The sequence below is a fragment of the Schistocerca nitens genome, chromosome 9 (assembly GCF_023898315.1).
Source record: "Schistocerca nitens isolate TAMUIC-IGC-003100 chromosome 9, iqSchNite1.1, whole genome shotgun sequence".
NCBI classification, from domain to species: domain Eukaryota; kingdom Metazoa; phylum Arthropoda; class Insecta; order Orthoptera; family Acrididae; genus Schistocerca; species Schistocerca nitens.
The window spans coordinates 356,447,279-356,461,788 of NC_064622.1; the positions used below are offsets into that span (position 1 = coordinate 356,447,279).

General features: G+C 42.4%; 1 protein-coding gene and 1 non-coding gene across 2 annotated transcripts in view; one reads left to right on the forward strand and one right to left on the reverse strand.

The window, feature by feature from the left end:
* Window positions 1-14,510, forward strand: part of LOC126203286 (DNA repair protein RAD50) — a 323,733-nt gene that overhangs the window by 15,150 nt on the left and 294,073 nt on the right. The window contains exon 2 of the mRNA XM_049937544.1: window positions 9,214-9,360. Coding sequence (XP_049793501.1) covers window positions 9,214-9,360 — 147 coding nt within the window. The remainder of the gene's footprint in view (window positions 1-9,213; window positions 9,361-14,510) is intronic.
* On the reverse strand, window positions 11,069-11,143 carry Trnal-caa (transfer RNA leucine (anticodon CAA)). Its single transcript has one exon. It is a non-coding gene; the product is annotated as a tRNA-Leu (tRNA).

The window sequence follows — 14,510 nt, forward strand, 5'->3', positions numbered from 1 at the left end:
TGGTTTGTCGGTGGTTGGGTTGGGTCTTGGAGTCATGTGGCCTGCTGGCTGCATGTCAGGGCGGCTTCCGCCAGGGTTGGTCTACCACCGATAATCTTGTGTCCCTCGAGTCTGCCATCCGAACTGCCTTTTCCAGATGCCAACACCTGGTTGCCGTCTTTTTTAATTTATGAAAACCGTATGACACCACTCGGCGACATCATATCCTTGCCACATTATACGAGTGGTGTCTCCGAGGCCCACTCCCGATTTTTATCCAGACTTTACTGTCACTTTGTAGTTTCCATGTCCAAGTTGGTGTCTCCCATAGTTCCCCCCATGTCCAGGAGAATAGGGTCCCGCAGGGCTCTGTATTGAGTGTATGTTTATTTTTAGTGGCCATTAATGGTCTAGCAGCAGCTGTAGGGCCTTCAGTCCCACCTTCTGTGTATGCAGACGACTTCTGCATTTCATACTGCTCCACCAGTACTGGTGTTGCTGAGTGGCGCCTAGAGGGAGCCGCCCACAAGACACAGTCATGGACTCTAGCCCACAGTTTCCAGTTTATGGCTGCAAAGTCTGTGTTATGCACTTCTGTCGGCGTTGTACCATTTATCTGGAACCGGAACTTTACCTTAATGATGATGCACTCACTGAAGTGGAGACATATCGATTCTTAGGACTGGTTTTTGATACCCGATTGACTTAGCTTCCTCATCTTTGTCAACTTAAGCAGAAGTGCTGGCAGCACCTCAATGCCCTCTGCTGCCTGAGCAGCACCAATTGGGGTGCAGATTGCTCTACACTGCTGCAGCTCTACAGAGCCATTGTTCAATCCCGCCTTGACTATGGTAGTCTGGTTTACAATTTGGCAGCGCATTCAGCATTGTGCTTTGCGTTTACTCAACCCACTGCGCCACTGTGGCGTTCGCTTAACAATAGGAGCTTTTAGGACGAGTCTGGTGACCAGCATCCTGGTGGAGGCCGGAGTCCCTCCATTGGAGGTTAGGCATGCACAACTGTTGGCGAGTTACATTGCACACGTTCATAGTTTTCCTGCGCATTTGAATTACAGTCTCCTTTTCCTACCGACGGCAGTTCATCTCCCCATATCGGCGACCCAGGGCAGTGCTTCCAATTGCAGTTCGTGTCCGATCCCTTCTTTCCGAAGTGGAGTCCTTGCCTTTACTATCTATACTTGAGGTCCATTCACATACACCTCCATGGTGCACAGCTAGACCGCGGCTTCGCCAGGGCCTTTCATATGGTTGTAAAGACTCGGTTAACCTTGTGGCTCTCCGCTGCCACTTCCTCTGGATTCTTGACATGTACCGACGCCCTGATGTGCTTTACACCAATGGCTTGATGGCTGATGATCACGTCGGCCTACACGTATGTCCATGGAGGACATATTGAACAGCATTCCTTGCCCGATGGCTGCAGTGTCTTCACTACTGAGCTGGTGGCTATATCTCGTGCTCTTGAGCACATCCGTTCATGCCCTGGGCAGTCGTTTCTTCTGTATACTGACTCCTTTAGCTGCTTGCGAGCTATCGACTAGTGCTACCCTTGTCATCCTTTGGTAGTGATCATCCAGGAGTCCATCTATGCCCTGAAGTGGTCCAGTTGTTCAGTGGTGTTTGTCTGGACCCCAAGTCACATCAGAATCCCAGACAACGAACTTGCCGACAGGCTGGCCAAACAGGTTACGCAGAAACCACTTATGGAGATCAACTTCTCTGCAACTGACTTGCGTTCAGTACTACGCCACAAGGTTTTGCGGCTTTGGGAGACGGAATGGCATAACCTCAGTACGCACAATAAACTGCGTGCCACTAAGGAGGCTATGAGTGTTGGAAGACCTCCATGCGGGCCTCTCGCAGGGTCTCTGTGGTTTTCTGTCGGCTCTGCATTGGCCACACTTGGGTGACACATACCTCCTGCGCCGTGATGACCCAACTCAGTGTTGGTGTGGCGCCCGGCTGACAGTTACCCATATCTTGGTGAGCTGTCCTTCTTTGGCTGCCGTGTGATGGACTCTTCAGTTACTGGACTCGTTGCCATTAATTTTAGCTGACAATGCCTCATTGGCTAATTTAGTTTTACGTTTTATATGTGATGGTGGGTTTTATCATTCTATGTAAGTTTTTGCGCATGTCCTTTGTCCGGTTGTGTTCTCCACGCTGATGCTTTTAGGCTGAATGTTTTAATGTGTTGCAGAGTGGCTGGCTTTTCCTTTTTATTCTCGTGGTTGGCCAGCCATGGTCATCTGCTCTCTTGTTTTTATCCTTTCTACCTGTTTCTTGCTTCTCTCTGTGGTTTTCTTTTCCTGTATTGTCCATAGTAGTGTTGGTTGTCCTTCTGTCATTCTTCTGATTCTTCCATTCTCCTGTTATTGTGCTGTATGTCTCCTTCTTTTCTTCTTTCCCTTGTGTAATTAATTTTCGGGAACAAGGGACCGATGACCTAGCAGTTTGGTCCCTTCAGCCCTTCTTTAGACCAAACAAACCAACCAACTGACATCTTTCCTCTTTGTGTGATGAGTGGAAACTTATTCAAACTTTTCTTCTTCAGTATCGATGACCATAACCCCTCAGTCTTGGCCTACCGAGCGAGGTGGCGCAGTGGTTAGCACACTGGACTCGCGTTCGGGAGGACGACGGTTCAATCCCGTCTCCGGCCATCCTGATTTAGGTTTTCCGTGATTTCCCTAAATCGCTTCAGGCAAATGCCGGGATGGTTCCTTTGAAAGGGCACGGCCGATTTCCTTCCCCATCCTTCCCTCACCCGAGCTAGCGCTCCGTCTCTAATGACCTCGTTGTCGACGGGACGTTAAACACTAATTTCCTCCTCCTCCTCAGTCTTGGCCAGAGAACCACTGCATTCAACTGGAGTCCCGTGGTGGAAGTAAAAAGAGGGCTCTTTGGTGAAGGTGGTGTCAATGTTGATTGCTGATATAATTCCTCAGCCAGCAGAAAGTGAAGACACCAGGACATAATTTACTCCTCTGTTCACATTCAGTCCCCTCATCCTTTGCTTAATTGTGCCAGTTGTTATTTTATCAGGCAGCTGTGTATATTTGCTAAAACTGTGCTGATTCTCAGAGGTCATCAAAAAATGTTGCCATCCTCGACTGTCTCATTATGTACGGTAGATAGCTGTCTCTCTTTGCATACTGAGTTTGCAACTATGTTTATAAAGCTCTGAATGATTACCAACCGTGGACAGGGAGATAATTTCTTCAGATATTCAATTTAATGCAACAGTTACCACCACAAACCTTTCTTTCAAAGGATTTTAATGTTGGAAAACCCCGTTTGGGGAAATGCTAAGCATTTAAGAAGCTTCTTAATAGAATGAGTACTCTCTGAAGTTGAGTATGCTGTTAAGTGTAATGTAGCTGTGATATCTACAATAAACGGAACTATATCTACTGCGCCATGCTGCATTGCTACTGTCTGTGAAAGTTGGTATTAGGGTCACAAGCATACCTTCAGTTATGCATGTTTTAAGGAGCTTTTGCGCATGAGCAGCTGGTGTGATGTAATTGCCTTATGGGCCAAATACATACAGAGTTGATAAACAATCTGCACAGTTCACAGTGTGCACAGCTAGTCCTTACCACTCAACTGCAAGTTTATGTCAATGCCACCAGGTGGTAGCACACTGCAGCAGACTTCTATGCCTGTTCCCTGGGCATAACTTCCACTTGACGGTAGCACGCTCCTCAGATATGCCAATTCACTCACTATGTAGTGAAATTAGATTGGACATCAATATATGTTATAGTTATACTGACAGAAAAACCTATTTTGTTGGACTCTGAATGGGATATAGTATATTAAGTTTCTGATTTTATCATACAGTAATCCATTTGAGGCCCTGATAACCATAAAGTACATCATCATCCTTTGTGAGGCTGTAACATTTCTTCACACTTCTGATATCTGTTGATCTTATGGTGGGTCAGGTTATCTGTGCTGTAGGCCCACATTGTATGTATGAACATTTATGTAAATCTGTCTCACTGGTTTTTTTCGATATTCACTTCAGTGCTGTATTTCTTGTTTTACACATTCACTTACACTTTCTGTAGACTGCTCAGTGGAGCACGACATTGCCAGAATTAAAAAAAAAAGTCTTTGTTATAATATAGGTGTCCTGTGGTGAAGGAAGGGGGTCTACTGTTTTTTTATTACTTCTTACGATGTGTGCTATGATTAATAGTCATAAACAAATGGGATGCTGGATGTAGGCCAAGCAGCAGCAGTTTCTTGCCACTAACACACACATCTTGTGTTATTAGTGTTGCCTGTTGGGCTCTGATGGCTGGCAACCAGGATGGTGCAAGCCTGAGTTCATCGGTTCATGTTGTTGGGGTGTTTTAATCTCTCAGTGGCTTCTCTGATCTTGCATTTCAGCATCACAGGCTGCTTGGCAAGAACACATGTTTTGTTGAATTTTGTTTTTTTGCTCCAACCTTCTTGTGTTTAGCCATTGCAGTTTTGTTGGCCTGCTCAAGTCAAATGTACTGCTCATTCTATGTTATGTACATTGCTTCAGGCCTGCCACTTTTGCTGATATAAAGTTCTTCAGTCACAGTCTACCTTGTATGATCCTGTAGTGTGCAGAGCATCTATCGTGTCACTGGTGCAGCGTAGCACATTATGGAACTTGCAGGTGCTGTAGAAGAAAGGCTGGACACCAACCCTGTGTATGTGTTCACTAATCCAGTCAGTGACATTCGTCACATAAGATAAGTGCACTGCTAACTGCCATGTTGGCTTTTGATATACTGTAAGCACTAGTGTGCCATCTGATATCCTATATACTTCCATGTCTAGGAATGAAATTACATCATTTTTCTCTTCTGTGAGCACAAACGGAATGTCCTTGTGAATTTTGTGCAAATATTCATGAAACTTGTGTAGCTGCGTCTTACCATGGGATCATGCATCTGAATCAGCTGCAGGAGCGTAAAGGAGCTTAACAAAATGCCATTGTTTCAAAGGCCTCCATGAACATGTCAGCTGCTAACTGGGATTGGGGGGGGATCCACTGCTATATCACCCATCTGCTCATAGTATTTTCCTTGCTATTTGAATTATGTTGATGACAAACATAAATCATCCGGATCACATATGTCTGGCGGGACATGCTCTTGCAGAATGTGAACAGTTTTGTTCACTGATATATTTGTAAATAACAGTTTCATGTTAAAGCTGTCACGATGTCAGTGGGTAAAATTGATCAGGAAGACCATTGAGATATTAAAACACTCTAACAATGTAAATAGAGAAGATGGACTCGGGCCTGCACCATCCTGGCTGCCTATAATCGAAGCCCAACAGGCCACACTAACAACATGAAACGTGGATGTTACCTGCAAGTAACTACCACTATACGACCCACATCCAGCATGAGGAAAATAAGAATCTGCACCCCATTTGTTGATGGCTACCACTCATATCACTCACTGCAAGAAGTAATAGAAAATAGCAGCACCCTACTCGCTCCACTACAGGACATCTTCTATTATAAAATGTCCCATTCCTGCCACTAGCGATCAATTCTGTTTTTAGTTTCTCCAATTTTTTGAGTTTCGTTCCCATTGCTGCTGGTTTCCAGTTTCGTTTTTTTACCTTTTCCTAAGTCACAGACCGGGCGCTAATGACCGTAGCAGTTTTGTGCCCTAAAACCATAACAAAAAGAAAAGGGGGGGGGGTCAGTATTACCTCACGTGTTCCAGTATTTCTATGGAATCCAAACTGATCTTCCCTGAGGTCGTCTTCTACCAGTTTTTCCATTCATCTGTAAAGAATTCACGTTAGTATTTTGCAGCCATGACTTATTAAACTGATAGTTTAATTTTCACATCTGTCAACACCTGCTGTCTTTGGGATTGGAATTATTATATTCTTCTTGAAGTCTGAGGGTATTTCGCCTGTCTCATACATCTTGCTCCCCAGATGGTAGAGTTTTGTCAGGACTGGCTCTCCCAAGGCTGTCAGTAGTTCTAATGGAATGTTGTTTACTCCTGAGGCCTTGTTTCGACTCACAGATATTTCAGTGCTATGTCAAACTCTTCACGCATTATCATATCTCTCCTTTCATCTTCATCTACATCCTCTTCCATTTCCATAATATTGTCCTCAAGTACATCGCCCTTGTATAGACCCTCTATATACTCCTTCCACCTTTCTGCTTTCCCTTCTTTGCTTAGAACTGAGTTTCCATCTGAGCTCTTGATATTCATGCAAATGGTTCTTTTTTCTCCAAAGGTCTCTTTAACTTGCCTGTAGGCAGTACCTATCTTACCCCTAGTGATACATGCTTCTACATCTTTACATTTGTCCTCTAGCCATCCCTGCTTAGCCATTTTGCACTTCCTGTCGATCTCATTTTTGAGACGTTTGTATTCCTTTTTGCCTTCTTCATTTACTGCATTTTTATATTTTCTCCTTTCATCAATTAAATTCAGTATTTCTTATGTTACCCAAGGATTTCTACTAGCCCTCGTCTTTTTACCTACTTGATCGTCTGCTGCCTTCACTATTTCATCCCTCAGAGCTACCCATTCTTCTTCTATTGTATTTCATTCCCCCATTCCTGTCAATTGTTCCCTTATGCTCTCCCTGAAACTCTGTACAACCTCTGGTTTATTCAGTTTATCCAGGTCCCATCTCCTTAAATTCCCACCTTTTTGCAGTTTCTTCAGTTTTAACCTACCGTTCATAACCAATAGATTGTGGTCATAGTCCACATCTGCCCCTGGAAATGTCTTACAATTTAAAACCTGGTTCCTAAATCTCTGTCTTACCATTATATAATCTATCTGAAACCTGTCTGTATCTCCAGGCATGTATACAACCTTATTTTGTGATTTTGAACCAAGTGTTAACTATGATTAATTTGTGCTCTGTGCAAAATTTTACCAGGCGGCTTCCTCTTTCATTCCTTAACCCCATTCCATATTCACCTACTACGTTTCCTTCTGTCCCTTTTCCTACTACTGAATTCCAGTCACCCATTACTATTAAATTTTCCTCTCCCTTCACTATCTGAATAATTTCTTTTATTTCATCGTACATTTCTTCAATTTCTTCGTCATCTGCAGAGCTAGTTGGTATATAAACTTGTAATACTGTAGTAGGCATGGGCTTCGTGTCTATCTTGGCCACAATAATGCGTTCACTATGCTGTTTGTAGTAACTTACCCACACTACTATTTTTTTATTCATTTTTAAACCTACTCCTGCATTACCCCGATTTTATTTTGTATTTATAACCCTGTATTTGCCTGACCAAAAGTCTTGTTCCTCCTGCTACCGAACTTCACTAATTCCCACTATATCTAACTTTAACCTTTTTAAATTTTCTAACCTACCTGCCCGATTAAGGGATCTGACCTTCCACGCACCGATCCTTAGAACGCCAGTTTCCTTTCTCCTGATAACGACATCCTCTGGAGTAGTCCCCGCCCGGTGATCCGAATGGGGGACTATTTTACCTCCGGAATATTTTACCCAAGAGGACGCCATCATCATTTGACCATACAGTAAAGCTGCATGCCCTTGGAAAAAATGTCAGCTTTAGTTTCCCCTTGCTTTCAGCCGTTCGTAGTACCACTACAGCAAGGCCGTTTTGGTTAGTGTTACAAGGCCAGATCAGTCAATCATCCAGACTGTTGCCCCTGCAACTACTGAAAAGGCTGCTGCCCCTCTTCAGGAACCACGCGCTTGTCTGGTCTCTCAACAGATACCCCTCCATTGTGGTTGCACCTATGGTACGGCTATCTGTATCGCTGAGGCACGCAAGCCTCCCCACCAACGGCATGGTCCATGGTTCATGGGGGGGCACTCTGATGATAGTTATTCACAATGTTGTTGTTGTTTTCTTCAGTCCTGAGACTGTTTTGATGCAGCTCTCCATGCTACTCTATCCTGTGCAAGCTTCTTCATCTCCCAGTACTTACTGCAACCTACATCCTTCTGAATCTGCTTAGTGTATTCATCTCTTGGTCTCCCTCTACAATTTTTACCCTCCACGCTGCCATCCAATGCTAAATTTGTGATCCCTTGACGCCTCAGAACATGTCCTACCAACCGGTCCCTTCTTCTTGTGAAGTATTCACAATGTTACTTAGTACAATATCCAAAGACTTAATGTTAACTGAAGCCTATATAGTTGTATCACCTTGAGTTGTGTCACAGAGTGTTCTTCAGGTATCACATCGTACACCCCACCCTTTCATATCTGAAGCATGTCTTCACACAGTGTTGTACGGACTTTATAATCTCATCCTCTCAGTTCCTGAACCAACATGTCGTGTAGGGATAAATTTTCAAATCTCATTGCAAGATTATTCTCACATGTCGATCAGATGATCAGAAGGCTAATGCGCCCTTTCTTGCAGAATGTTGTTGAACTGAACCTCTCAATGCAGCAACATTTTATGGGCCTGTTGTAGACTGTCATCTACTTTGGGGTTTTCATTTTAATGCAGATCCTGTCTCTTGAAAATTCGAAACCTGTGAATAAATGGTTTCTTATCAGGAACAGGGCCTACTGACAAAATGAAAAATGAATGCAGAAGGCACATTCAGTAGTTATTGGTGATCCATTATCTTGAATAAACTGCTCCATGACAAAAGTGCGAAGTTCATCTAACCAAGTCATGTCATACACTGAAAATGGGACATATGCAGCTATTCAGGGCTGTGCGCCCCCCCCCCCCCTGCCCCCTCCTACCACAATACTCTGTCACTGCACTCTGCCTCTCAAATCAGGGAGTTCTTTCTGCTGCACCATATGTATTAGTATCATTTATGAGCAGTGCCAGGGAGATTTTGATATTATCCACCATATTAATTTATTTATGTCATAAACAGTAGCACTCCATTGGAATCCCTGCCCCCCCACCCTGTCTCTCTCTCTCTCTCTCTCTCTCTCTCTCTCTCTCTCTCTCTCTCTCTCTCTCTCTCTCTCGCTCGCTCGGAAATCTAGGAGTACTGTTAGTTGCTATTGGCAGTACTGGGAGGTGTGGCACTTGAAGGTAAGGACGGATCAGTCTTTTTGGATCTTTGTGAATTATGCATGAAGTTACTTTATCACTGTTTCATCCATATAATACTGCTGGTAAACTGACTCATTTTGCATTGTTAAGTACCTAAGTAATAGATGTTGCATGTTTTAATGTTAAATGTCATTGATCTTGTTGGTTTTATTGTTTAGATAAGGGGCCAAATAAAATTGTTGATGGCTGATCGCAAAGGTGAAGAAGTTGTCATCACACGTACGTTACAAACAACACAGAAGGCAAAAACATTGCAATTTAAAACACTGGATCCAGTAATTCATAGGAAGAAGTCTAGTGGTGAAGTAAGTAAAATATTGCATTTTGAATTTTCTTTTACTCTCTCTGTAATTAAAAGTAATATTCATGAAGCTGTGGGGCCACTGTTCGCAGAATATGCCTTAACATGCACATTCCTATTATAGGGTCTTCACCTTTGCCTATCCGAGCACTGTCTCCATCTTCTATATTAGAAGGACTTAAAGTTCGTTGTCAAATCTGAAACAACATTCGCACTGCCATTTTTCATATTCACAAAGCCCTATTAGAGGTGAAAGGCACATTAAATGTCAGTTTATTAGTCATCCAGGGAGCGAACATTGGGACCTGTGATTGAACAATTACAGAACATGTTACCACAGAATGTAAATGATGCTGTAGGTATGAGATAACTTTAGACCAAGCATAAAAATAATGATGGTAGTGCATTTCCATTTGCATAAAAGGGAACTGAATACTGAAGTTTGGAACTCTGTGGTTACTTCAAGTAAAATAAGAAGATAAACGGGAAAATGCTGTGCCAAACAGAGCAGTCAGTATGTAAGAAATAAAAGAAGAAAAACAAGAAATGTAGAAAGAATTACTATAACTAACCGTAGTAGGAGGAGAAGGGGGTGCGCCAGGAGGTGTTGGGAGCGAAGAGCAAGCACCAACTCTTGCTAGCCGCAATAAGTGACATCCATCCAAGAGGATAAGTTCAGTGTCACTGATTGGTGTTGTACTCGTAAACAAGGCCAAAGGAATCTGGTACTTCCTACAAAGCATATTTGAAGATTAAGACAATATTTAAATGTTCCATGTTATCAGAGTATGAATTTCCTTACAAACTGAGGCATATGTATATTGCTATGTGCATTGTCCATTCACAGCATTGTAACTGCCTGTTGTAACAGCTGCCTATTGTAACAGGGTTGCTGTACACACAGCAGCTCGATGAACCTGAAGTGATTCAGTTAGATGCTGCTAGGTCTTAGAGTATATCTAGAGCCATGTTTTGCAGTGTTCCACATAGATGTCAGAAGATGCATAGTGGAGGATACACATCAGTGAACATGAGAATTGAGGCCACCTCATAGATAGTCATTGAGGGTGGATTGGATAATTTCTGGATAAGGGATTGTTCTTTGAAGTTACTTGTTTAAACTTTTATTACCCAGTGAAGAATGTGTTTGGATGAACACAATGTCCAAGGGTGCATTAGCACCATCTTAGGTTGTTTGCAGATGACGCTGTCATTTATCGACTAATAACGTCATCAGAAGATCAAAACAGATTGCTAAACGATTTAGAAAAGATATCTGAATGGTGTGAAAATTGGCAGTTGACCCTAAGTAATAAAAAGTGTGAGGTCATCCACATGAGTGCTAAAATAAATTCGTCAAACTTCAGTTACACGATAAATCAGCCAAATCTAAAGGCCATAAATTCAACTAAATACCTAGGAATTACAATTACAAACAACTTTAATTGGAAGGAACACACAGAAAATGTTGTGGGGAAGGCTAATGAAAGACTGCGTTCTATTGGCAGGACACTAAAGAAATGTAAAAGATCTACTAAGGAGACTGCCTACACTACATTTGTCTGTCCTTTTTTAGAATACTGCTGCACAGTGTGGGATCCATACCAGATAGGATTGACGGAGTACATCAGAAAAGTTCAAAGAAGGACAGCACATTTTCTATTATCGCAAACTAGGGGAGAGAATGAAACTTCCTGGCAGATTAAAACTGTGTGCCCGACCGAGACTCGAACTCGGGACCTTTGCCTTTTGCGGGCAAGTGCTCTACCAACTGAGCTACCGAAGCACGACTCACGCCCGGTACTCACAGCTTTACTTCTGTCAGTACCTCGTCTCCTACCTTCCAAACTTTACAGAAGCTCTCCTGCGAACCTTGCAGAACTAGCACTCGTGAAAGAAAGGATATTGCGGAGACATGGCTTAGCCACAGCCTGGGGGATGTTTCCAGAATGAGATTTCAGTATTTTATTGACACTGACCTATGTAGGGAGAAACGATCACCATGATAAAATAAGGGAAATCAGAGCTCATACGGAAAGATATAGGTGTTTAGTAATTAAAACTTCCGGGCTAAGAGGCCGTGGTCCAATAGTAGAAATACTTCTCCCTGACGTTTCGTTGCCAGCTGCTCAGATGATGTTGCCCGCAGCTGGCAACTAAACGTCAGGGAGAAGTATTTCTACTATTGGACCACGGCCTCTTAGCCCGGAAGTTTTAATTTCTGAAGACGTCGGCCGTGAAAACCAACATGCTATGATATAGGTGTTTGTTCTTTCTGCGCACTATATGAGATTGGAATAATAGAGAATTGTGAAGGTGGTTCGATGAACCCTCTGTCATGCACTTAAATGTGATTTTCAGAGTATCCATGTAAATGTAGATTAGTAACCAAGTCACTCTAGTCCCCCCTCTATATGGCTTAATTGTCTTGGAGAATGCCATGATAACACTCCCTGGGCCATTATCTTACCACCATTGTCCCACGTTCTTCCAACAATGGTTGCAGCATTTCTGCCCCATTTCTCCTTGGACACGGTGGTATCTATTGATAATATGGTGCAGGAAATATAGGTCATCAGACCGAAGTTACTCATCACCCATCAGCTGCAGTTTACCATTGATGTTGTTGAGCAGATACAAGCCTTAGCTGTCAGTGGACCATGGAAGTGTGAGCACAGACATCATGAACTATTTCAGTGCCCTGTATACAGGTTCACTGTGTTGTAGAGGTATGCACAGACTGCTAGCCCCAGAGTCACTGTAACATTTGTTGCCTTCTCACCCCTTCGTTGTCTCTTATCTTGGACATCAGTGGTATGTGAAGTTACAGTTCCATGCTTGTTGCTCACAATGGTGCTGACTGTCTGTTCACAGTTCACTTTCAGTTAAGTTACCTGCATTGTGCTCACAGATTTTGTCATTTGGGAAATACTAGTGATCTTCACCTGAATGGCAAGGATCATCCCTTTTTGTGACTGATTTTTCATTACGAATGGCAGCTGCCACAAGCTGGATAAATATCTTTTCAGTTCTTTTATACGTAAGTCACCATTGCACATTGCATATTGTATCTCATGATCTTTGTGCTGTACGTGCCTTCTGTGGCATCTGGGAGATACATCAACAATATGGAAGGAATAGATTGCCACTCATCACATAGAGGAGACAGGGACAATGGTACAGGCATAGGCACAACGAAAAAGAAATACATATGGAGTATTAAGCTTTTGGGAAAGTCTGCTTTCCAAAATAGAAAACACATAAACATTCACACAAGTACAACTCGCACAAACATATTCATTGTCTCTGGGCACTGGTCCACAGTTGGGCGGAGCGATTTCACTTACGTTTTGCTACATATCACCTGATGCCATATAATACTCCATTCTGTGAGTGGGAATTCCTCAGTGTCCTAGCCTTTTGTCTTAGTACAGTTCCAGGAATAGACTGAATCCACAGTCAGATGTTCAACGATTTGTCAGTTTATAGCCAATGTCATGACCTTACCATTTTCAGCTGTATCTGGAACGTGGGTCAGTTCCCCATCTCAGTCAAGAAAGCATGATCGTCCCAGTACTGTAAATAGGTAAACACCACTTTCGGATGGACAGCGTTTTCCCACTTAGTGTCACTAGTGCCCTCTGCAAGTTCCTCATATGTATGGTGAGATTGTTGGATGACAGGTGGAATGAGAATATTGATTTAATTATTGCCGTCTTTTATGAGAGCGTGAAAATTATTTTTGCGGTAAGCCAGAAACTGATACAGAACGTACCAACCATAATTTCCAGTCTGCAAGTCCACATTCTTCCTGTGCTCACTGAAAGAAATGTTTCTATTCTCTGTTTACTCAGTGGGGTCAGGAACTGTGATTATAAATATGAATTTTGAGTTCTAACTGATTCATATATTAAGTAATAGTTTCACAAGCACAAACAAAGTTATATTCCTGACAGAAAAGAATAGGCCTCCGGTATGTTCTGCCAGTCGTAAAAGGCGACGAAAAGAACAAACCACTAATAGGGCTAACCCCCCTTTTAGTGTGATTACTTGGTTCAGGACAGAACTAAAGAAGCCTCGGACAAGCGCAGTCATGGTCGGGGACGACGCTTGAACCCTATGCCCGCCCACAATGGTAACGACACTGCTAGCCAACTGGAAAATGATTTAAATCCAAATAGAGGTGTTTTGCAGGATATGCTTCCTGCAACCACCCTAGAAGGAAAACAAAGACAGAGGATGAGATGGTCAGATGAAGTTAATCGACACCTCATGTTCTGTTATTACCAAGCAACAAACCTAGGAACCAACACAACTGGATACAGATCACAAGTACACACAACATTTATTACCAGATACCCAGAATTAAAATTTTTAACAGAACAACGACTAGCTGATCAGATCCGTGTAATAATCAAAAATAACAGGATACCCCAGTCAGAATTAGAAAACATCAAACAACAAGTACAACAAATACTAGAACAAAATAATGTGCAATCAGAAGAAGAAGAAGAAGAAGAAAATACAGTAATGGACTCAAACATCCCAGAGCAAACAAACAAAGAACAACACACATCAATTAAACAATCAGAGGAAAACGACATCTTAAGACAGCCACCAGAACAAGCACAAATAGAACACGAAGTGACACACATGTTAGATATAGAAGAGAAATTTCAGCTGACATATATAGAATACAAAGACACAAATACAGACATTAGACCATTCTTGCATAGACCACCAAATAACCCACAAGTCGAAACAACAATAACAACTATCAACACAATCATACACAACAAAATAAATGAAAATACAACAATGGAAGAGTTACAACTACTGGTTTATGTAGGAGCACTCACTACACTAAATATACACACTAAGCAGAGATCAGAACCAACCAACACACAGAAGAAACCCACAAAACCAGCATGGCAACACAGGCTACAGATCAGAATAGAAAAACTGAGAAAAGACATCGGACAGCTAACACAATTTATAAGAAATGAAATATCAGACAAAAAACGAAAAAGGTTAGGTAAAATCTCACAACAAGAAGCAATGGAGCAATTAGATGAAAAGAAGCAGAAGTTACAAGCATTGGCCAAACGACTTAGAAGATACAAAAAAAAGTGAAAATAGAAGGAAACAAAACCA